Source organism: Phoenix dactylifera, chromosome 4, assembly GCF_009389715.1.
Source record: "Phoenix dactylifera cultivar Barhee BC4 chromosome 4, palm_55x_up_171113_PBpolish2nd_filt_p, whole genome shotgun sequence".
NCBI lineage: Eukaryota > Viridiplantae > Streptophyta > Magnoliopsida > Arecales > Arecaceae > Phoenix > Phoenix dactylifera.
This window is the reverse complement of record NC_052395.1, coordinates 5,486,696-5,510,830: the sequence shown is the minus strand read 5'-3', so window position 1 is coordinate 5,510,830 and position 24,135 is coordinate 5,486,696. Positions and strand designations below refer to the sequence as shown.

Here is a 24,135-nt window from a genome sequence, read left to right as displayed (position 1 = left end):
ATATAAGTGTAATTACCATATTGAAGGGATATGATATGAAGCTAAATATATACATCTGCCGAAGAGGCACATATGAATTATTTAACAATAAATCACCAATTTAGATGGTATAGGCATGTGCAACAAAATCATGATGATGTCCTTGCACCAAGAGGGCCTTGGATTAATATAGGGTGTAACTCTCAATTCACAAAGTGTCTGAAAGAGGATCGTACTCCGGTTGTGATTCCCTTTTTCTTAGGAGGAAGAGGGAGGGAGGGAGAGGGGGGGGGAGCAGTTACAGCAACAATACATATATACACTAAAACATCACCCTGACTTTTAAACAAAAATACATGTCATCATGTAATTCGCAAAGTGTTGTTTCTAGAATTAAAAATTTGACTTGCAACTACTAAACCAATTTTCAAGTTTTTATTAAATCCGAATTCAGAACAACAGTGACCTATGATATACCACCCAACTGCACTACATATTGTCACCAAAGTGGTGTCACTGTTTTAGTCATAGAAGCATATCGATTATAATACTACCAAGCATGGACAATCATGAAATCTATCAAGTGATGGAGCTGTAACAATTACTTATGAAACATATTAATCTCCAACATATGGAGAAAGCACAATGCTTCTGCTAAAACCAGGGCTAGAAATGGCCCTGGGCCATGCTTTCGACTTAGTTTGAAGGGATTCAAGTCGTGCTTCGGCCTAGATATAAAGCCCAAATTAGTTTCAGTTTAAATTTAGGAAAGCCTTGGCTCAGCCCGAGCCCAGCCCGAGCCCAACCAATGCACTAACCAGAGCCTACACCCATACCCTAGCCCAGTTTCCTAACCCCCCAACCCCGTGGCATTCTATGGCCCATCCGCTCCTCCTCATCTTCCTCATTAGCCACCTTCCCCTCCATTGCCTCCACCCCCTCCAACTACTGCCACTCCTAAGCAGTCTCTGTCATCAATACCTCCTCCTCCACCAACCCCCTCCTCCTCCTCCTCTCCCTCTGCTCCCTCTACTCACTCCTCTTCATCCACTCCACCCTCTTCTCCTTCCTTGTCTCCCTTCTCTCCTTCACCCTCTTTCCTATCACTGCCTTCCCCCAAACCCTAGCTCTCACCTTCTTTCTCTCAAAATCCTAACTTTAACCTCCTCCCCCTCCCTCCTCCGCACCCTCACCACTGAGTCCACCCTCCTCACCCTAGTCTTCCTCCTCTGCTTCCACCGCCTATGCTACTGTCGAACTAGCACCCCCACCCTCATTGACCTCTCCAGTGCCCCTCTTCCTAGGTTGCTCAATTTTTTTGGGTTAGGCCTATTTGGGCATCAAGCTAAGCTTGGATTCAGGGTCAAGTCAGACCAATATAGTTTTTCTGGGCTTCGGCCAAGCCTGAAGCTCGACAAAAATATCGGCCAAGCCTGAAGCTCGACAAAAATATCGGCCAAGCTCGAGCAAGGAGGTGGCCTAACCTGGCCCCGCCCATTTTAGCCCTAGTTCAAGCAAGGGAAAGCTCGCAAGGTAGTGAATTACAAGATCCATCTATGTGCCCCTATAATAATCATCTCGTGATGCTTCAAATATTATTCTAATAATGTAATGACTAATGAAGATGTCAGTGATTAAGTTATTGCCAATAAAAGTGAATAATTCAAGTTCATGCTTGTGAAGCAAAATTGATTATGAATGCTTTCTTAAAAACCATTTCTTAGTCAATTTCGAGGCAAATAGGGAAGGAAAGAAGCAAGTTGTCTGTGACATTGCCACTTTGCAGTGCTTTGCTTGAATACAAACTTTACTGGCTAAAATAACTTCTATTTACAGAATAATTGAAGAGCCACTAAATAAGATTCAGCCAGAACAATGCAAATAAGAAGACGTACCATAAGTGCCCTAGAAAGGTCTTCCCTTGTAATGTCGAAATCATCACTTCTTGGCTGAACATGGTAACAATTATGGCAATTATGTTCAATAAACTTAGAGGAAATAAGTATTCAATCAATGGATGGAAACAAGAAAACAAATCACAATGCAAGAGCAAGAAATTAAATCTTAGCATCCCATCACTACAATGACCAAATGAAGCCACATGCATACACGCCAGCATGCTAGCACACATGTACATGCATATGCATATTAATGGATATATGTAAATGCATGTCTATTTGCAAGTACATAGTATACATACACATATATGTACATATTCATGTATGCATGAAATATATGCTGTATGCACATATGAATATAGAATATATATAGCAAACCGCAGAGACAAAATGATAACAAGATTGCAAATGAGGGCAAATATCAATGAAATAAAATAACATATGACATAGAAATTTAAAAAAAATGATGTTAAAGGAGGTCGCATTTTAATTGAAACTATGCTAAAATGCAGTCCAAAAGAGACAAATTACACAGTTAACTACTGTTGAGGTGATAATTTCATATTGATTGTCAAATAGGGAAAAAAAAGTAGCTTCAATGTAAACTGAAATACATAACAGCTCCAAAACCACATTGATACATACAGCTGAAAAAAGTAAAAGAAAATTAATATCACAATCAAAAGTTTAAACTTTAAAGCATCTTTAAAGATTCATCACAAAGTGTACCACAACTCACAAGAAGCAGCATGAATCCTCATTTGGAATCCCAACCAGAATTTATGACATGTTGAAACTTTGAAGTTTGAACAATCAACATTAACATCACCAGTATCAAAAACTAATGACTGATATGTACAGCACCGTAATCAGACTGGACATCCATCTCGCTAGGGGAACAGGTTACCAGGTTACTGGTTCAACTGATGGATCAATTAAATAATAATTAAAATTTAGAATATCATAAAAATAGATAAATACTGGTAATATATTATGAAAAATAACATAGGAGATTTACAAATAAAAATATCTATCGAGAATATACTTAATAATTACATGAATACACGATAAAAATAACTGCACTTCACATTTTAAATTTTAATATAACATGTTCGCTTGAGCATGTGCTAATATAAAAATGACATAGCCCTAATATTTAAATTTGAAAATAATATATGCTCATCATAGTTAAATACCTAAGTCTAGTCAAAATGAATGTTTGACCAAAAGTACATGATGCAAAAAACTATACCATAGGCATTCCAATGTGAAATAAAAATATTAAAAAAAATGAACTGGCTTTTTTTTTAATTACAAAATGATAAAAACTTCAACACTTCAATATTAAGGCGATGATAAAATCTGACTTAGCTATCTCCCAAATTCTTGAGTCCTAAATTCTATTTTGTTATTTTGGAACAATTAGTTTTAGTTTTTACATAATTATATTACAAGTTGCATCAACCAATCTTACATGCCCTAGTGGTTAAGAGAATTGTAGATCAGAGGATAGGTCGGGAGTTCGTCTGTCCTCCAATGTTTAATGTAAATATATTTTTTAATCAAAGGGAAGGAATCCAGGTTCCTGGAACCAGCCCGGTTTGGCTGGGTTGAGCAAAGCTTGCCTGTGTCTGGCAGGTTTCAGTAGGTCAACTGCTTATTCAGTCTTCTAACAGAACTAAACTGGAACAAGGGCCGGTGCACCGGTTTTCTGGTACCAGAGTCTAGTCTAGTACCCATAACACCGATCTATAGTTTGCATTGTGCCATCAAGAACAAAAGTAACTAATATTCTTTACCCATTGTCCACACACTAGTATCTGTTAAGGGGCATAATCGACTCATTTTAAAATATGATAACACTAGCACCAATATCATTGATTGAATATGACAAAATAACAAATTAAGCTTCCAATCTGGAAAGTTCTTAGGATGCAAGATCAGGAAACAGGCCAACAGAAGAGTGGAAAGACGGATGAAAAGAATTTGATCAATGCTTTCTGGGTTTGACTCTAAAAGACCGCAAATATAGAGGAATGAATGATTCAACCAAGTGAACCTGAATGTATAGATGGGCACAGGGTCTCCAATTAGACAAAATGACAGATCCTGAGGCAAATGAACCGATGGCACAGGTATTACTGATTAATATTAAAATTCAGTAAGTAGGAAGATCGAATTTTCAAGTTCTAACAAGCTTCCAGAAGAAAGCATTAGTGAAGAGCCCAAAATATACAGGCAAATAACTAAAGACTCTGTCAAATCCAGTAAAGCTGAATATCACCTGGCTGACTGCAAATGACCGTTGGATCACAATTAGCAATATTGTGGATGCTAATATTAAGCATAACATAATGACAGCATGCTGTCAAACTTGACAACGATAAGCAAGAGATAGGAGTGAATAAGAGGAATGCAACATATATTAACAGAATCTGAGTACCACGTATGTTAGTGGTCTTTTCATACCGATAACCACAATCTTCCAAACAAAGTAATTAGCCAAATCCCATTTTTTTAGGAATTGCAGGATCGTGGCCCATCCAATCTTTCCAACTTACCACTCCACCCTCTCCTTCTCTCAATTAGCCAGTAAAAGTTTGTCAAAGACCATCCTCCAATAGCATGGCAGAGCATCCAAACACACCATAGAAGTGGTGATACTCGACATATTCACTTAAACTAAACTAGACCTCTGACACAGAATGGACTCAATAAACAAATGAGAACATAACAAACAAATTCTATGAATGCTATTGAGCCAACATGTCAACAGGTCTAACAGATAGTGGTAATGTAAATTTATGAATACCGAAAAACATCAAAGTTCTTATAAGTGCTAAAAAGATATTGGCGTTGACCATTACTAAAATAAACTATCAAAATGGCATTTACCATTACTAAAATAAACTGTCCATTAATGAGGAATCCTGGAAGCAAATCTCACTCAGGGGGGCAAAATGGGATGATGAACTGTTTCCATAAAAAAAGTATGTAGTACAGCTATGAAATGAATAAATTTAGTGAATTTGATGTTAAACACAAATTATGTTAACCGTCTTATCAATGATAACAAAAGCAACTATTCAATAAAGAGAAAAATATTCTTGAGACTCTAGGTACAAAGAAACAATTCTGCATATGCATTGGATGCTGTGTCCTAAGCAACTACAAGTGAACAATTTGTAACAAGAATAACTGAGTCTTTTTTCTGAACTTACATGTGTGAAATATATAGGAAAATATCTACTTAAAATATCAAAAAGATCCCCAGCAAAACTTGCTACTGCACCAGATGAATCAGGAAATACTCGTGCCAGGATTTCCACTAGATGAAAAGTTAGCATCAAGCATCGAGGATCTTTTTCTTCATCAATTGCTTCACATATTCCATAAACGAGGTCATCACCCTACATCATAAGAGCATTGTGCAATAAAAAAATTGATAATGAAGTAACACCAGCAATATCATCAAACTCCCAAAAAGAATGTTTCAGTTAACATGGGAGAGAAATAAACAAGTGTTCAGCAAGCACAGAAGCATAGAAGCTGGAAACAACTGCAAGCTGCTATATTAGACGAGTCACTATTACTAATTCCGACAAAAAAAGGTCAGCTTGATCCTTGTTTCAAGTACTTCATCAATATGGACTCTGACTTGCACCAGAGAAATCTATTTGCCACTTATGAACCCCAGAAGGAGAAGTTCAAGACTGAAAGAACCCTCTTCAACCTAAACTGAAAATTGCACACATTTTTCATGCAACCAACTTTCTAGAAAACACTTAATCTATAATCTGCATCTTAAGAAACTTATATCAAGGTTTTGAATAAACTCCAGTCATGCTTAACTTGATAATGGCATCAGATCCTTAAAATTCAGTAGGCGAAAAAAGAAGCAGAACGATTGCATGGATAATTCCATAAAAGATGTTCAAAGTGGTCTGACCTTAAAATATACCTCAGGGTTACGAGTACATACAGAAGTTGGTACTCATAACCCAGCACCCTAAATAGAGCTCTAAGCTCATGTTATTATGGTCAAATTCATTTGCTTCACTGATACAAGAATGGCCAACCATATTCCCTTTTTTCGATAATGGCCAACTATATTTCCTAAATTTGTAGCATGCAAACTCAAAGTATTAAAGGGGCCAATATAAATGCCACAATCTACATTTTTGGCATGATGAACATGTCATTCTGTCCATTCTTTTGTATGACTTTTGAAATTCAGAAAAAACTAAAACGGCCCTTGTCAAACATAACATCAGAGATCTATCAGAACTGCTAGCTAATACCACCACATCAACTCATGCTATCAAATCTACCTAATAAGCAAAGAAAAGCCATGATTTATAGTGTATGAGATGAGGAAACAACATATGAAAAAAGAGACACCTTATCAATATCATATAGAACATGAGCCACACAAATGACATGAAAAAGTAATAGCATCTATTCATGTTAGAAAGTGAATATTTTAAAAATCCAGAAGGTCAATCTTTTGCAAGGAAATCCTCACATATAGCTTAACATCGTCTAGAATTTCATGCAACTAGATAAACAACAAAGACAAATATGAAAAGCATGAGAACCAAAAAGCTGCATGCCCGTCATCATCTAGCAAGATGGATTGAAACTACTAACTAAACAATGTTATAAAATCATGGCTTGCCATTATCCGATATTATCAATTAATCTTCAAACATAGAATAGTTGATATTCTCCATTCAATAATATCATTTATAACAATCACAAAATCAAAAGGCCTTTGTTTTTTGACCATAGTATATGCAGAGTAAACTACCATCCTTTCCTCCCTGTACATGGATACAAATGATGGTGCATTTTGTGCTAACATCAAAGATACCCAAGATACAGCAAGAATGTGCCTCTTTTTGCATCACTGTCCAACAAATATTGATCATATTTATTTGCTTTAGTACAGTATTAATATACCATAGTAAGCATTTATGCTTTGTCCAATATAAACTTCACCTTAGCAAAAATAGAAAAAAAATACATAGCAAACAAAAGTTACTTAAATCAAAAGATTCAAAAAACATATAGCAAACATATTCAAATTATGGTATAGATTCACCTCTGAAAACACGTAAAATCATTTTCTTTTCCCTATTTAAAACTTAGAGTAACCTGTCATCAACTATCAATGCAGACAGCAAGCCTTCATAATTTTTTTGGCATAATACCAATTTAGTTGATAAAAAGCTCATCATTTTCACATCTATGTTACATTATCCTTTTTATTAACTTTGTAACATGGCTCGTAATTTAAAATTTTATGAAAGTTTCCTGAACTCGAAATTTCTTTCAACAACCAAGTTTCTATTGAAGAGCTAATGAACCAGAGCAACCTACCTTTCATATGATTTCCTACGATTCAATCTTTATCTCATGCAATCCTGGTGCCCATAATTTATATGCATTTGTTTCTTAGCTTAAGGAGTCCATGAATTTTTCTAGCTGCATTTCAGTACACCTTGTCATAGACTGCCAATATCTCATCCAATTTACTTTTTCAATTCCACCTCCTAATCAAGGTTGTTGGATTCTTCACCATCAAATTCCACAACCAAAATCTTGAATTAAAATGGTTAAGTGCCAAATAAACCATACAGAAGAAGAAAAACAGTGGCAACATAAGTTTTGTCAGATAGCGATTAAAAAGAGCATTTTTCATGAAAAAAAACAAAATTAGGCTCTATATGCATCACACGGATCAAAGCCAGGACAAAACAAAGGCATGCATAAGCTACCTTACACATACATAAGCTATAAGTGTGCATGTACATGGCCTGAGTATAGAAGATACCTTACACATGCTGCATTATATCCAAATAAAGGTAGACTCGCATATGTATCTTTTAAGATTCTTCACAGATAATACTAATCTACAATGATACATCAAAGATGATCTCTTCTATGCAGATCATGAGTGCATCAGTTACACATTAAATTTCAAAAGTCTTGACCCTAGCAAAGTAGATATTACCAAATTCCACAATTCAACAGTCTAGTGTGATGTCATGATTGTGAAGATTTCCTGCCTTCGAGCAAGCTGCTGAATTCAAGTAAATAAAAAGGCTAAGTACAACATTTGAAGATCAAAGCCAAGTGATAGTACCAGCATCTCAACAGCCTCTGGGTAGGCCTCCAATAGGCACTGAAGAACTTCGAAGCATAACTGCAAGTGCATGGCAAACAAGCATCAGCCAAATACATCTTTAACATTCGCCATGAATTACATGTAATAAACATATGCATGAATCCGTAAGACAATAAATGCTTGAGGTTTGACCTTACGATCATGCACTGCTAGTGACTGTACTTGTACGTTCGTTAAGTAAGACTCAGCAAGTGCCCTTGCTTCACTACTTTTAACCATACCAACATTTTTCTTCCTTCTCAAAAGAGCCAAGCAACCAATAAGTGCTCCATGTAAGACTTGCCAATCTGCCTGTTGTCAAAAGAAGCATCACACAGCATATCATGAAAGTAAGAACATATGACACCAACAAAAACATTGCCTGCAAATGAAGAATCTAATAAGAGATACAACTTTAAAAGGCCATGCACTCTCATGTAACAAGTTTGAAGTTGTTGGTATTTTGACATGTGATGATGCAAAATTACTTGTTAAATTGGATGTTTGCTTTTATGCTTTGTTTAGCATGCTAATGACAAGTATAGACCATGGTATATTAACTGTATAGACCATAGTATACGATACCATACCAAACCCGCATGGTTTGGTATTGACCAAACTATACCAAGTACCAACCATGAACTGGAACAGTCTGTGGTCTTGGTACGGTATTTAGCATGGACCAGTGCAAACCAGTCCTTACCAAGCCAAACTGTCTAGAACTACTAATTTCCAAGCGATTCAGCCCAGCAAGAGCCCTGCACCAGTTCGGAGCCTTGGTAATTGGGGGAGAAAAATCTTTTCTCCCTCATGTTTCGAGGTAAGAGAGGAGAAAGACATGAGAGAAAGAGGAGAGGAGAAAGAGAGGAAAAGAATGAAAGCATGAGCATGAGCTCCAATCCCTCTTCCTTTTTTTATTGTTACACCTCATCAATACGCACAAATATTCAAAATATATGGAAAAATCATGCCAAAAATTTGTATTTTTGCACAATTTCATGATATATCACTGATCTTAGTCAAATCCCTACAATGGCATAGCCTTTTTTTATTTTTTGATATTTATTTTATTTATTACTAAAAATATATCTTAGGATAAAAAATTAGTAAAAAATAAAAGAGATGTTAGCTTCCAAAAATTAGTATCATGCTCGGGATGTAGCATACTAACTAATGTCTTTTTCTTACAACAATTTGATTAATTTTATATATATTAAATTTTTCTCAAGTAAAAACCGAACTAAAAGCAATTCAGATTAAATAGGTTATTAATGTTTAATATGGACTAAAAGGCTCCAGTCTGGTTTAGAGTCGAAGACCTCCAATCTGAAATTTTGTAGAGAGATGTTTAAGAGAACACAGCACAGCACTAGGGCCAGCCAGGGAGGCAGAACCAATCAGAATAATCTGCCCATTCGGGCTAGCCAAAAGTCACGAAGGTTGATCAAGCAAGGGTAAGAAGCCGGTGCCTGGACATCCACTCAGATAAAGCAAAAGAAAGGAAAGAAGACAAATCCCTTAAAGAAAGTAGACGAGGAGAAAATTCATGGTGACTCTAAAACCATCAAGCCTTCCGATGATAGATTGTCCAAGTCATCTTGTGATACAAGCAATGATGACAATGACTCTTCGAGTGATGATGGAATCAACAATCAGGGTGGAGGGCAGTGGATAGTGAGGAGGTTGGAACGCAATTTTATATGCTTACTATATTCACTGATGAGTCCCAGTTTGACTAGAGCTAGGAAGGATACCATAGTATACGGGAGGAGACCCACAGATGGTGGATGTGGTACTGATTTGGCTAATGAGATGGTACATCCAATGAAAATCTTAGATGTATCGGAATTCCTGATGCTCAGGATCATCATCCTATACCAAATAATATCCTCTCATGCTGGGTTATGGCCCACATGGATATGTGCCCTCTGAGTCTTCATGTTCATGTGGCTATCATCCTCTCCATCCTCAATTAGACCAAGAATTAAACCTTTGCTTGATCCTTTTTTGCGATTTCCGCCGTTGTACCCATGAAGCAACAGTATCAGCACGGCTATCAGTCCAAACAAGCTACCAAGATCCTAGATGCGCACAGTACCAATGATGGAGTCAAGTCCCAAGGTGTGATCGCAAATATGATCTAGGCATGTATGAGGGACATCGACACTCAACTTGGAATATAATAGATGCATGTATGTTGCATTTCCAAAGTATTTTACATTTTTAATGATATATTTGGTTAATTTAACATGTATTGTATAGTCACACCATTCTTTAGATATGTAATATAAAATAATAAAGTATCTTGCATTTAAATATCAAAAACGAACTCCCAAAGTCCTTTTTTCGCCTCAACAAAATAATGAAAGCTTAAAAACCCTAAACATAAAAAAAAAAGATGGTGTCCTAGTTCATACGATATTGGTACCATATCGATCATCTATCAGTACGTAGTCCCATACCGTTACAGCAAACATCAAGTTGAAATCAAGGTTACCTAGACACTCGACACAATTGCAAGCATCCATGCACCTCGTTTGTCAAACACGAAGCCTCCAAAAATCTAGTTTTGAGATATGACAAACACATACATATGTACAAATAAGCCACTACTTTGATAATTATCCAAGAAAGAGAGAAAAAAGGGGAAGGAGAAAAGACATAAGTTGCCTAACAAAACAAATAGTAGCATAAGGGTTTGAAAATTGTTTAGGTTCATTTAAGGGTACTTAGGATATGCTAAGATACTTAAATTGATGATTAACCATTTGACAACTATATGCTAAACAGAAGTTAATGAGACTTTCCTTAGGGTCCATGTAGTAACTTTGTAGTAAAAACATTATGACACCTAAGTGTCTAGCACTTGAAACTAAAAGTCTGCTGCATTGACACACACACGCACATATATGCAAAGTAATTGCTAAGATCAATAGGACAATTTAAATGGGATTGTGCTTCCATATGTTGAGTTGTGTCCAATCATGTCCAAGTATCAAAAGGTGTCAACACTTTAAGAAACCTTTAAATTAGAGGGCCCAAGTAATATCAGTTTTTATGAGGTATGGAAGCAACAAAAACACAGTTCAATTTCCCATTGATATATTCATCTAAGATGGACATAGAAAAATGAAAAGAAAGATGCTTACAGATTACTTAGGTTGTGTTTGGATGTCGAATAGCTAGCTAGCCCTTAAATAGGTTTAGCCATGCGTATCCACCCCCTAACCAGCTAGCGAATAAAGTTATTCTCTGTTTGGTTGGTGCCCCCTGGTTAATGGGATAAAGTTGTAAACAAGTGAAAAAAATAAAAGAAAGAGAGGAAGCTCTAGGTGGTTAACTCTATTTCACCCTGCCCCATCAAATAAGGTTACCCAAGTTAAGTACCTTTTTGAGCCTTTGACCAAACAAAGTTATCCACCATTTTTTGGGTGGTGTTTGGCTAGCTAAACAAATAAGTCTTCCTTACCCACTGCTTAACCAGCAGCCAAACACAGCCAAGGTGGAAAAGTATCAAAAATTAAATATCTCAATCTGCAAGGCTACATTAAATTGAACATGCTTCCTATGATTTATACCACCTTTTCTGCTACAGTATTGGTTGCTGTTTTTCGAATTTTGCTTCAATTATAATCACATAGAGAACAGTCACCATATTGATGAATGATGATCAATAAACCAATTGATCATTTTAAAACCACTCTTTTGACATGTTGCAGGACCCCTATGTTTCAGTGTAACTGTCCTATATACTGTCAAGTATTGTGGGAAAAGATATGTTATGAAATGTCCCTTCCACTTAAATTGTTTGCTTGTTTCAATGCAAAATCCAGTGATATTTGGTTAATACTTCATACAACTATAGAGAGGTATATTTCGTCAAACAACTTTTCATTTTTTTTTCAAAAGCTTCATATTAGAATTCTCTAGGCAAATACTACATCATCCAACAAGGCTACAATAAGAATAAAAATGTCTGATGTTTAATATGAAAAAGCTGTGTAAGCAACAAAGAAATACAAAATCCCCTATAACAGCCAAGGAGTCATGTGAGGACAGGAATATTAGAAAGAATGGACGAAAAGGAATCGAAGGCATCAAATTAAGGTTGAGCAAGCATAAATAAGATTATGCCTAACAACTTTAGTCTTTACTAAATGACTTCATATAAAAGAACATGATGACAATGATCTAAAGCTAGAAGAAGAAAAAAAACATCGGGAGAAAGCATCCAAACTCACCAGCTTTGATGTAAAGAACTCTACCAGGCTACTTACAGTGGCACTGTCTAATGGTTTTGATATGAGACAGTTAAGAATTTCTGCTAAGAGAAGCATACCTTAAAAAAAAGAACACATTATTAAAAGAAGCAATTATATAAGATTCTTCTTCTTCATTAAAGATAAAAAAAAAAAAAGTTGTACATCCAGTATTGATGTGTATGTAACAAAAATATGCATCTATACATGGGTATATGTCTCCATCTATGTCCACATTTACATGCATATGCATGTGCGAGTGTGCATGTCTTTCTGCTCAAGCATGTGTTGTTAAAGGGAAGTGTTTGAGGCCAGCAGAATACAATTTAGCAAACTTCACTATTTCCTTTCATTCATAAATTGGGTTGCCTGAGAGACAACAGATGGCTTACATATGTACAGAATACAATTCAGCAAATAGCAAATTTTCAATAACTCCTTCCAACTATAAATAGAAAAGATAGGATATAAAAAAGAACCCAACATGGTTATATGCAATGTATCAACTTGGCTTCTATCTAAGAAACCTAACTTTAGTAGCCAATGTGGATACTGGTCCAATAATTCAATTGGAAATAGGTCAGTTCCACCTCGTAGCTTTATCAGACTTCAAGGGTTTTCATATTTACTGGCTCTTTACTTAAACATAACCAACATTTCTAACCAGTGAACTTGCAAAACTTAAACTAATTGCAAATCCATTTCTTTCATTCTCTCATGTTTTGCAAAATGATCTAAGTATCTAACAGCTCCATTCCTCCAATCTTCCGTTGTCTTTTTTTCTTAAAAAAAATGATGTAACAACTGCAATTCCTGAATCTATGAATACTTAATTTTTTCTACTGCATTTTGGATGCCATCTTTTATTTAACCATGGATAGCCACTACTTGCGCTTCCCAGCATGAACTTTTTCAAGATGATTCAGAAGATAATCCTAGACCTCTCCTTTCCTTCAGTCTAGTTACTAGCAATCAAATTTTGCTTAGACCTCTAGATGTTATCTATTCATTAAGTTGTGATTGTCAGCATTTCTCACATCCTGCAATCAGCAAATTTGTCACGACTTCTGGTAATGTTACAATTACGGAGCCAAATCCAGGGGCCCAAAAACTTATAAACCTAGTGGTTTAGATTGTTGCAATGCTCATTTAAATTTGAAGGGTACCAGTTGCTTTGTTATTGCCCAATTACCATCATTCTACAACACCACATGGCTTTGGCTTTCAGTATGCCACATATTCTATACATGTATGTGTTCTTGTAATGATAGACATATTCTCAACATTGAAAAAGATCAACAGCCCATATCATATATCTGGAATTAACTTGTTAAATCCTTCTTTGTATCAGATTCTAATTAAAGGATTGATTTCAGATCAAATCAGCCTCTTAACGCCTTTCCTAGATCTCCAATATAAACTCTTCACAGTCGACATTTAATGAATACAATCATAACATTTTTAACTAGCAATTTTGTTATAGCTGACAGATATGTATGCTTCCTCTACAGATATAACTTCTAACACTATCATTCCTAATCACAAGGCATCAGGTTTGTTCCATAACCAATGCAACCTCTTCGATTAACACCAATTAATCTATACATTTGGAAAAATGGAATATTTGCGAATCAAGCAGCATGTTATCTGGTGATTTTATTTATAAAAAAAAGTTGAATCAAGAAGTGTTACAGTTTAGTGATGCAAAAATTTTAAAAAATCATAACCGATGCAGTATTTCCAATCAATAAATATAAAACACCAGTTAACTGAGTTCTGATATCCTATATGTGGTTGTGACCGGAGACTCTAATTCAATAATCATATAAGAATTACATACAACATATCATTTCAAGAACATCTCCTGTCCCAAACACAAGATATTCTATGGTTATAACGTGGCTGGGGAATAAAACAACTCCATATTATCATGGATTCCAACATAATTATGTAGACCAGCATAGTGGCATAGCTTCTCCGGCAAACCAGAACATCATTAAGAATCTCGCTAAAGAGTTAAGCATCAGAATTGGTCATATAAGCAGTATTATTCCTTAACAAAAAAGCACTAAACACATTAAAAAAAAGGTATTTTGACTGGGAGAAAAGATACCTCTAGCACGAATAGAATGATCTGAGGTGGTTAGATACAGTTCCATCTCTCTTACCTATACACAAAAAAAGTAGCAGATAACAATAAAGATAAACCTAAAGAGAGAGAGACAAACAAAAGATGAATAGAAATCCCACCAATGCCTCCAGAGTTAAGAGGTCCTTCTTCACCAATGCAGCAATAGCATCAACACTTGCAGCCTATTACAAAGTAAATTCAACAGCGAAAAATCATAATAAATTAAGGGAATAAGGAAAAAATCCAAGAAATTTAAGAGAACGATCAAGCTTTAGTACAGAAATTAGAGAGAAAAAAAGAGTAAATTAAACAGCTCAAAATTTTACAAAATTAACGGAATAAGAAGAATATTCAAATAAAATGAAGAGAAATCTCAAGATTTCGTGATAAAGCAAACAGAAAATAATGTGCTTTGAAAAAATTGAATACGGTAGATCAAAACCCTAACTCAAGATTAGCTAAATAGGGCGATTAAAGAAGAAAACAAGAATTGAAGAACGATGCCAAGAAAACCATAGCACAGCACTAGAGAATCAAGAAACTCTTTTTCTAGCCATTCTTTACGGAAAGAAGAAAGAAAACAAGAAGAGAAGATAAGGGTAACCTGCTGTTTGGGAGCGCACGAGGAATCGACGAAGGCTTCGATGTGAGAAATCCATGAACTCGTCTTGTCCATTAGAGAGGAGGAGAGCAGAGACTAGGGTTTAGGGTTTTTGAGAGGTTCTACGAGAGGGTAGAAAGCGAGAGTTCTGGAATCAAGAAGCGACTCGCCGAGCGGAAACGAATGCCGCGAAAACAATGAGACTGGCTTTAAAAGGAGGTCCTGGCCGGGTAACTCGATTGCATGGTCTCGCCGCTTGTTGGAGCGCTTAATATAACGGCCGGTCCCGGCTGCGTTACTTTTGCGACATTTTCCTTCGACCTCTTTCTTTGGCGCTGGCAGCAAGGGAAACTAAAGAAATATGATTAACGAAAATAAAAAAAAATATTCAGTTAAAGTTTTTAGAGAAGAAAATAGAAAAGGTAGTATTTTTATAAAAATATTTTATATTTTGTAAAAAAAATTATAGAAAACATAGAAAAACTATTTTCTTATCGATTGAATTTTTTAAAAAAAATTATTTTTAAGCCGTCAAAATCCATAGATAAAGATTTTAATAGATTTTCACACAACTTTTTTTAAAAAATATAAATTACTCAAAAATATACAACTTTTATATGGTCAACCAAACATACCAAAATTATTTCTTTATGCATCATATTCTCAAAAATTAACTTTCTAAAAAAATTATTTTACTAAAAAAAAATTTCCACGAGCTAAACGAGTCCTTAAATTTAAATCTTCAATAAAAGGACAATGAATATTATTTTATTATGTAACTTGAAAACATTATCAAACAACAATGTTGTTAAATTTTTTGGCCCGTTATTTCAACTAACAATAGTTATTAATTTTGAAAAGTTGAGTTCAAGTCGCTCCAAATGAGTAACAGTTATTGTTTTTGTTATAACGGTAAATAACGGTCTTAGAGAACCATTGCCATGCGTATAACCCTGATTGCTCCTACTTGTAATTTGGTTGACCAATATATATGGTGATAGTATGAGATGTTGCCTTTTGGATGCTGTCTGCCCCTCTTGATACAAAAATGTTACTAACTATCTATGATTGCAGGCAAATGCTAAAGAGGCTAGGTAGATCTAAACGATCACCATGTCTTCATGCAAGGTTATACAACAAGAAACTTTGACAAGCTCAACTTTCGAAAGGCTCGTATTTGAAAATAAAAAATTGAGTAAATTACAAAAATCTTATTAAGGTTTATATTTAATTCAATAATTTTTAAAACCTACACTTACACCTAGTTAAATTAACGGTATTAATGAAACCATTTATTTCATATGAAAAGTTGAAATTGTAAGAATGCATACATTTTCTTATATCGTCGAGCGTATGTTATATCACTTAAGGTTATTTTGGTTATTTTTAAAATTTTTCTGATATAATATTTGGATTCTATTTAAGGTTAACTACTTGACTAATATTCTGTTAAGTTATACAATAAAGTATTGGATAAAAATAAACCTCATAGAGTAAATATAAATTTTTTAAACTATTGAATATAAATATAATTTATGCTTAATTTTTGAGAATTTTGTGTAATTTACTTTAAAAAATAAAGCAAAACAGTTGAAGGCCAATTCTGCAACTTTCCTTAGAAGTTATAATATGCCTGCCTTCTAAGTTACCATAATCAGAGCCTGTTTGGAGTCCTCAGTTGAAGTCGCGCTGTAACTCGAAGTTTAGTTCCTATGCCTGGAGGAGAGTTTAAGAAAAAGTGAGGCGAAATGGAGGAGAAGAGGTGTGGCCAGGGAAAGGGAGGAACGTAGAGGAAGAGAGGTCTGAGCCAAGGAGCTCCGTCTCTCTTTTCAGAACCCTTTTTTACTAGTCCCCTCCTCCTGATGCTGCTATATATCGCTCGCCCTCCTTCAATGACGATAACTATGACTCCCACCACCTTATTAAGGCCTTCCCCGCCCACTATTTGCGACCTCTGTACAGGCGAGGTCCTCTACTATACGTCTATACCTCCAAGGCCTCCTTCACCAGCCGCTCCCACCCTTCGATCCATACCAAGACTTTGCTCCTGCCTCACGAGCCCACTGTCCCTAACCACAAGCATTAATGACGATAAAAAGTCCGGTCGGATCCCTCACTCCGGCCCACTCAAGTCTGGCATCCCCAGAAAGCTCGGGCCATCTATGATGAGGATGGAGAGGGAAGCGCAATGGGGAGGGGGTGCACTCTTGGAGGACGAGGGATGCTTGGAGAAGGGAGTGCAGAGGATTCCGGGGCGTGGAAGGGTCCAATGGAGGTGGCAACAAGGACAAGGGGTCCAAGGTGGGAGGCGGGGGAGAAGTGGGTGGCAGCGATGCGGGAGGGTGGTAAGAGGGTAGCAGGAGGTGGCTAATCTAGGGCTCGTTTGGTTCGCAGGAAGCATTTTTAGGTATATTTGGTTGTCCATGAAAAAGTAATAGATTTCCAAAGTGCTTATGTTTGGTTGACCATCCACTTTTTTAAAAAAGTTATGTATAATTCCTATTATACCTTTAATAAAAATTAAGTCTTTAATACCACTTTAATGCTGAAGGGTCTTTTTAGGAAAAAATAAAAATGAAGTGATTTCCGCCTCATGGAAAAGTTACTTTCCCATGCCATGAGACGGAAATCATATTTCTATGGGAATACAACTTTTCCATCTCTCTCCTTTGAAAACTCCAACCAAACAAGAGGCATCTCATTACTTTCCCGTTGATCACACTTTTCCCCCCTTTTTTTTCCGCGGGGCTCGTTTGGTTCGCGGGAAAAGAAGAGGGGAAAGTGTGGTCAAGGGGAAAGTAATGAGATGCCTCTTGTTTGGTTAGAGTTTTCAAAGGAGAGAGAAGGAAAAGTTGTATTTCCATTGAAATATAATTCCCACATTTAATGGAAAAGTCTTTCTCATGGGAAAGTTACTTTCCCATAAGGGGGGAATCACTCCATTTTTACTTTTTGCCAAAAAATCCCTTCAGCATTAAAGAAGCATTAAAGAGATCTTAAAAACCTAATTTTTATTAAGGGCATAATAGGAATTATATATAACTTTTCTAGAAAAAGTGGATGGCCAACCAAACATAAGCACTTTGCAAATTTGTCACTTTCTCATGGTCAACCAAACATACCAAAGTACTTTTTTAGGCATTCTCTTCTTAGAAATTTGTTTCTCAGGAATCATATTTCTAGGAGGAAAAATGCTTCCCGCGAACCAAACGAGTCCTAAATGTTTTGGAGCCTGCACAGCGCATGGCGAGATCACGAACACTGCAAGGGGTTACACAGAGGGGCGGGAGCCTGAAGTAGGACCACGGCGAGGAGGTGTGCATGCTTGGATGGGTCATTGAAGAGAAGAGCGCTAAGGAGTCGGAAGGCAATAAATTGGAGCAGTATAAAGAGCACAGTAAATGGTTTCTAAGATACATATGGTAAGGTAATAAAAACACTACCAGGTGAAGTATTATGAAGTAACAGCCTATTTCGAAGGCAATAAAGAGAGTCAATTCCGTCATTCATATGGTAATGCAGCCAAAGAAATAGGTACCAGCGTACAAATGAGATCCTAATGCTCAAGAATTATGAAGAAAGAGTTATGAATTGCACCGACATAGATAAGCCAATAGAAACCCAAGAGGGGTCTCATCTAATCATCAGCAACTAGAAATAAGAATCAAAAATGGGAATGGCCCTGGGGAAGACCTGCATGAAAGAGAACTCTAAAAGGGCTCACTCTAGATAAGGAATTCAATCCCTAATAGTACATGATAAAATTTAGAAAGAAAAAAGAAACCAAACGAAGCAAGATGGATGAATATTTTTTTAATAGTTATTTTCTATTAAAAGCACTAGAGTCACATTACACACACCAGCCGGCAGCTGATTCTTGATCATGACTTCCCAAATGTCGATGACAAGCAACAAAAGAAGCAAAGCAAGAACAAATGCCAACAACTTATGGCCTAAGAATTGTATTCATTCATTAAGCTACTGAGTTAACAATACAACCAATGATAGCAAAATATTTTTCATAAGCCCCTCCAAAGGGGCTACAAGATATTGCACAAAATCACAATCTAGCGTTGAAGACTAGCACAACAGCTAGAAGGACGAAGCACCAAGCAAATCCTAGCAGTAACCCGCTGTTATCGAGGAACTCTGGAATCTGAATCAGTAGTTTCACATGAAGCCTCCTCAAGCATGTCTAGAAATCCTTTATGCAATTTTTTTTGAAAGACAGAAGCATCAAAATGTAGTCCATTCATAGACACAGCCTCAAACTTAGTCCAAAGCTCTCTCTTCAGTGTAGATTCTCCAGGCTGTCTACCTGTCGGGATTGTGCTCTGAAAGTCTTTCAACATAGGTGTACCAACCAAAAGATCATTGTTAACAGGAGTTGGAGGTGGCTTTTCATCTGATGGCTCCATCAAAATGCAAGTCTTTGGGGGTGACAAAAACCAGTCAAGTTCATCAACTTCCTTTCTTCGGCTTGTAACTTTAGGAGCAGGCTGCAGCCCTAAAAGCTCCTGGTACCGTGATGCCAAAGTGTCCGACACTTCTTCACCAACAAGGTCATCAGCAAGCTTGGAATCATTGTTATCTTGAGTTGGCATGTCATCTGACTGAAAGCGCTCAGAAATTGTATAAAGCAAGGCACAACTCTTTAGTGGTGATGTCTTTAAGCATGGAGTTAATAGGTAGGAGTTTCTCCTGCACTTGTTGTTTGAAAAATTCCAAGGAGAAACATACACACTTTCCAAGGTATTGTTCTTTGTTTCAATAGCAATGGGCTTTGGAACATTACTTGGTGAATGCTTTAACTCCACTCCTTCCAATACATTACTGAGAGCATTATTAGTACCTGGTAGTAATGGAGGCAATTCATGAGGGTTGCATGGGTCCTCACTGGCATAAATTCCCACTACAGATTGGGATGATCCCGGGCATTTAGATGAATAGGTTTTTGATTTGGGCAAAGGTGTCAGCAGAAACAGTTGTCTCCCACTCTCAACCGTACAGGCACCTGCACGCCAGGAGACGAGTGCTGAAGGAGAGACTATCGAGTCCAGCTCAGATTTGGTTTTATTGCTTTGAACAGCATTTCCATCTCCCTTTGCACCAGAAACAGAATTAGTATTTAAAGGTTGACCCAACTGCGATTCAGTTTTATTGCTTCGAGCAGCATTTCCATGTCGATTTGCACCAGAAGCAGAATTAGTATTTAAAGGTTGACCCAACTGGTTTTCAGAAGTTATTGAAGTACCAGCAAATGCTTGCTGGAGTCTCGGGAACCATGGCTGCATAAAATTAAAGAAACAAACATGCTGTAAATGTAAAATCAGATACTAACATGGCCTCCCTCTGTCAATAATAAAAACATAAGTTTTGTTCATATTACTAACTCGAAATGAGATTTGCTTTCCCGGACTAGAAACACCATTTAGAGCATAAAAACAGCTTTGGGCAGTACATACCTTCAAAGATGAATACATATCAGATAAGACATGCCTAAAGGATTCAATATCTTGGCTTCCCTTCTTGCTTAGCGGTTTATGTTCAATGGCTTGAGCAATCAACTCATCAATCTGTGAACAAAAATTATAAAAGGCCACATATAAGATGATTCAAAGCTCAAATTAATTTTACCAGAGAAAAAAAAATTACTGAACACTTATAAGGAAAAATTATACACTGACATCTAATAATGGTTATGAGCAACCCATTATAAAATTTACACTGCAGCCCGAATATCGGCTCTGAGAAAACCTCCCAAATTGTAGTACAGAGTCTAGGCTATGCACTGGAGGTGACAAAATAGTTGTTAGCTATCTAGAAGAGAAAAAGTGTCAACATCTATTTGACATAGGATGTTGAACTTTAGAGGAGAGCAAAACTCCTGCACAATACAGATATTATCCTTTTCCTTCCATTTCTAACTATAGCAAACACTAAAAACCTGTGCAGAATAAACACCAAAAAGGTAATGAATTACCATGTGTTATAATACTGAGGACAGTATGAGGCATGGTTCCACCTGTAGAATCTTATGTTTCACAAGTGATACAATTGATTGCCTTCACAATAAATTGTACATGATTACATAATTTCCCTGACAAGGAATTAAGTCCAGTGCCTTAGAAGTTAGAGTTTAGATGTCATCTCAGTTGAGAATACTTCAGCAACACCGGTCACTGTACCCAACCGAAGAAAGCAACATAAGCAATAAAAACATTCATGGTAGAGTTTAGATGTCATCTCGGTTGAGAATACTCCAGCAACACCAGTCACTGTACTCAACCAAAGAAAGTAACATAAGCAATAAAAACATTCATTTACTCATGGCCCTCCTTGTTACATGCTTCTCATATTACCAGCAAGACAATCATGCATGCGAGACACTGACAAGATTAGGCAGTATAATATCAAGTCTTTAATATCTTTTTGATGGATAAGCTGGGCGGATTTGATGCCATACCATACACTGCAACTATCTCCCACCTTTTCTTTTATGATACCAAAAGAATACTAGAGGTCAAGTAAAATGGAAAAAGGTATATACGCTTCTTTTGCAAAGGATGATACACAGTGTTAAAGGTGAACTATAAAATTATAAAGGGTGGGTGAGAAATGAGATACTAGAGGAAGTGGAAAAGTTGCAATGACAGATCAAATGGTAGAGAATCGGCTGAGAGAAAGATTGCCTGGATATGCATTCTCTAGGGTTGAGGAGGAACAGGACACTGGATGGTTAAGCAAGCAAGGGGTAGACTCAGATAACAAAGATGAATGTAGTCAAAAAAAAAAAAAGGAACGGAAATACATTCTTGAATGGCATAATTTGGCATTTAATAAGCAACCAACATAGCTAAGTTTAAACTTGATGCTCAATTGGCCATACTTATGATTTACATCATTACTAATAGAGCAAAGATAGAATGCTAAAAGCATTACAAGTCAATATATTCTGAAATATTGATATAAAATATCCAATAATGTCCCCATAAACCAAAACACACAGCTAAAGTCTCCAATTTTCCCCAAAAGGATAACCCAGTCAGAATCAAAGCTTCATTCCTGTTCCATAAGTTTTTGTATATCCTTCCTGTCTAGCCAACCCACACCACCTAAAATCCTATGTTGTTCCCACATAATATGATCTAACCTCGATGCGAATCGCGAGGCACTATATGCCTACTTCAGCTAACCTTTCAAGAGTTCAGTATCAACTGATTAAATTGAAAATGATAAAACATCAGGGGAATGAACATAATCGGAAAGACAAAATGTTGAATAACTCAAAAAAATGCATCCAACAGCACCACTCAGCATCGAATCCATAGAACGCCACATGCAGTCATAATTCATTCATACAGGCTTACAGAGGTTTGAGCTATTTACTCCAAATTGACTCTTGTTGCACCCTTCTTTTTAAGGAGCAGAAAGGCAAATCACCCACTGGAATTCTATTGTTCAAAATATGGAGGCTATCGGGCTATGGTTGACAAAGAAGTAAAACAAAACTTCGAATAAAAAGAAAAAAAGTTGTGCATAAAAAATAGGCTCAAAATTCCTAAACCTAACCATCAAACCCACGACCAGCGACTGGAAACATAGGAGAAGATCATAAAGAAAATGACCTCAAAGTTACCAGTTGACCCAGAAGTTCTCCTTTCACCTAAAAATTATTAAAATTAAAAAAAATCAAAATCAAATAAACCGTGCGCAGAAATTTTGGAAAAAGACATAAAGAACGCATCACGGAAAAATCAGATTATAATATTACAGAACAACTTCAAAACCAGCCTTTCTATCACCAGCACAAAGAAAGAAGATCATTTTAAGCCTCAGAAACATCAAGAACACAGCACCATTATATATCACAAAATCATTGAAATCATACGCATGGAGAGAAACAGTGCTTCCTTAAACAGATAAAACCTAGGGTTTCTATCTAATTCTTTAACCACTTCTTCTTTTATTTAATCAGACGAGCCTGAATCTAGGGTTTCCTCTCTACATACCTTGCTAACGAGATTGGCAAGATCGGAGCGCAAAACGAGGAGGCGATCGAGAGCGCCGTCATCACTCTCCTCCGCGATCTTCTTCTTCCGAGATTTCAAAGACTTCCCACCGTTGGAAATATCTGCCAGGGGCTTCCTCGCCGCCGATTTCCCCATTTGACTCTTGAGCATTTCTTCTCGATCTCTCTGAACTTGGTTGCTCCCCTGCTCTGCTTTCGGATCGGAGGAGAAGAACGAGCGGAGGTGAATCCAAGTATGTGAAGGCGGAGAGAAGGTGCCAGAAACCCAACGTTCGAAACCCCAAATTCAAATCTTTTTGGGGGAGCGAACGGGGACAACCGGACAAGGGACGAAGGGATGGGATTTGATTCGCTTTAAATCTCGCGAGGCGGTCCAAATGGGTCATGAGTGACATTGGGCCGGATTGAGAAGGGCTGGAGATTGAACCAGGTCGGCCTTTTGGCCCTGCATTTTATTATATTTTAATTGCATGTCAATTATTAGAAGCATAAGAGGAATAAATAACATAAAACGGAGTATAAGAATAGAAAAATGACAAACAAGAATTTTGAGTTCAAACATCAAACAGACATTTATAGATCTGTGAAGTTGCCTGTTGGCTGTTGATTTCATCTGTTTAATTGCTTAATGACCTGAGAAGTTGCATTAAATTTATTTTGATATCTTTTGTGCCGTACATTCTCCTTTTCAAAAATTTGCATCTTTTAACTCATGAAACTCTGTGGCATATCATATCATGTAAGTCAATCCAACTGATTAAAGAAAGTTTTGCATTAATTATGTAACAAGCTAGGACCTCACCCAAAATGACTAGCATGAAGATATTATTTGGGTTCCTTGATCCTGTATAAGTATTCAAGATTTACTCAGCGAATAACTGATGTGGGACTAAACACACGCCCGCACGGGTCCTCACATGCTCCCTCCATTCGAATCCTGACGTTTTCGTCAGACTAAGGGTTCAAATCCATTCGAATCTAAAAACAAACACTACGATCAGCCCGTGGTTAGCTCCAATAGATCCATGCTGCAGTGTCTACTAGTCCACATAGATTATGGGCCGGA

At 36.7% G+C, this 24,135-nt stretch overlaps 2 protein-coding genes across 8 annotated transcripts in view; both read right to left on the bottom strand.

Moving 5' to 3' along the window:
• The window catches only part of LOC103721891 (MMS19 nucleotide excision repair protein homolog), a 31,876-nt gene extending 16,529 nt beyond the window's left edge, over positions 1-15,347 (bottom strand). For 3 of the 6 annotated variants that reach the window (XR_003388481.2, XR_005511389.1, XM_008812268.3), the window contains exons 1-8: positions 15,041-15,347; positions 14,556-14,618; positions 14,419-14,473; positions 12,288-12,385; positions 8,200-8,358; positions 8,026-8,085; positions 5,099-5,287; positions 1,875-1,928 (exon numbers count right to left, since the gene is read on the bottom strand). Coding sequence is in view for 1 of the 6 variants with exons in the window: in XM_008812268.3 (XP_008810490.2) it covers positions 1,875-1,928; positions 5,099-5,287; positions 8,026-8,085; positions 8,200-8,358; positions 12,288-12,385; positions 14,419-14,473; positions 14,556-14,618; positions 15,041-15,112 (750 nt within the window). In the remaining 5 variants the exon portion in view is untranslated. Of the gene's footprint in view, positions 1-1,874; positions 1,929-5,098; positions 5,288-8,025; positions 8,086-8,199; positions 8,359-12,287; positions 12,386-14,418; positions 14,474-14,555; positions 14,619-15,040 lie in introns of those variants that run through there. The other 3 variants (XR_003388480.2, XR_606367.3, XR_003388482.2) reach the window with 2 other exon arrangements.
• Positions 15,348-18,983: 3,636 nt separating this feature from the next.
• LOC103721890 lies at positions 18,984-23,382 on the bottom strand. 2 transcript variants are annotated; one of them, XM_039125384.1, is made up of 3 exons: positions 23,050-23,382; positions 20,503-20,613; positions 18,984-20,352 (listed from the first exon to the last, which is right to left on the bottom strand). In XM_039125384.1, the coding sequence occupies exons 1-3, from the start codon at positions 23,218-23,220 to the stop codon at positions 19,174-19,176; spliced, it is 1,461 nt and encodes a 486-aa protein (XP_038981312.1). In that variant the 5' UTR covers positions 23,221-23,382; the 3' UTR covers positions 18,984-19,173. The 2 variants fall into 2 exon arrangements, with proteins under 2 accessions (XP_038981312.1, XP_008810488.2); XM_008812266.4 differs by having other exon boundaries at positions 18,984-20,325.
• Between the last annotated feature and the right edge of the window lie 753 nt (positions 23,383-24,135).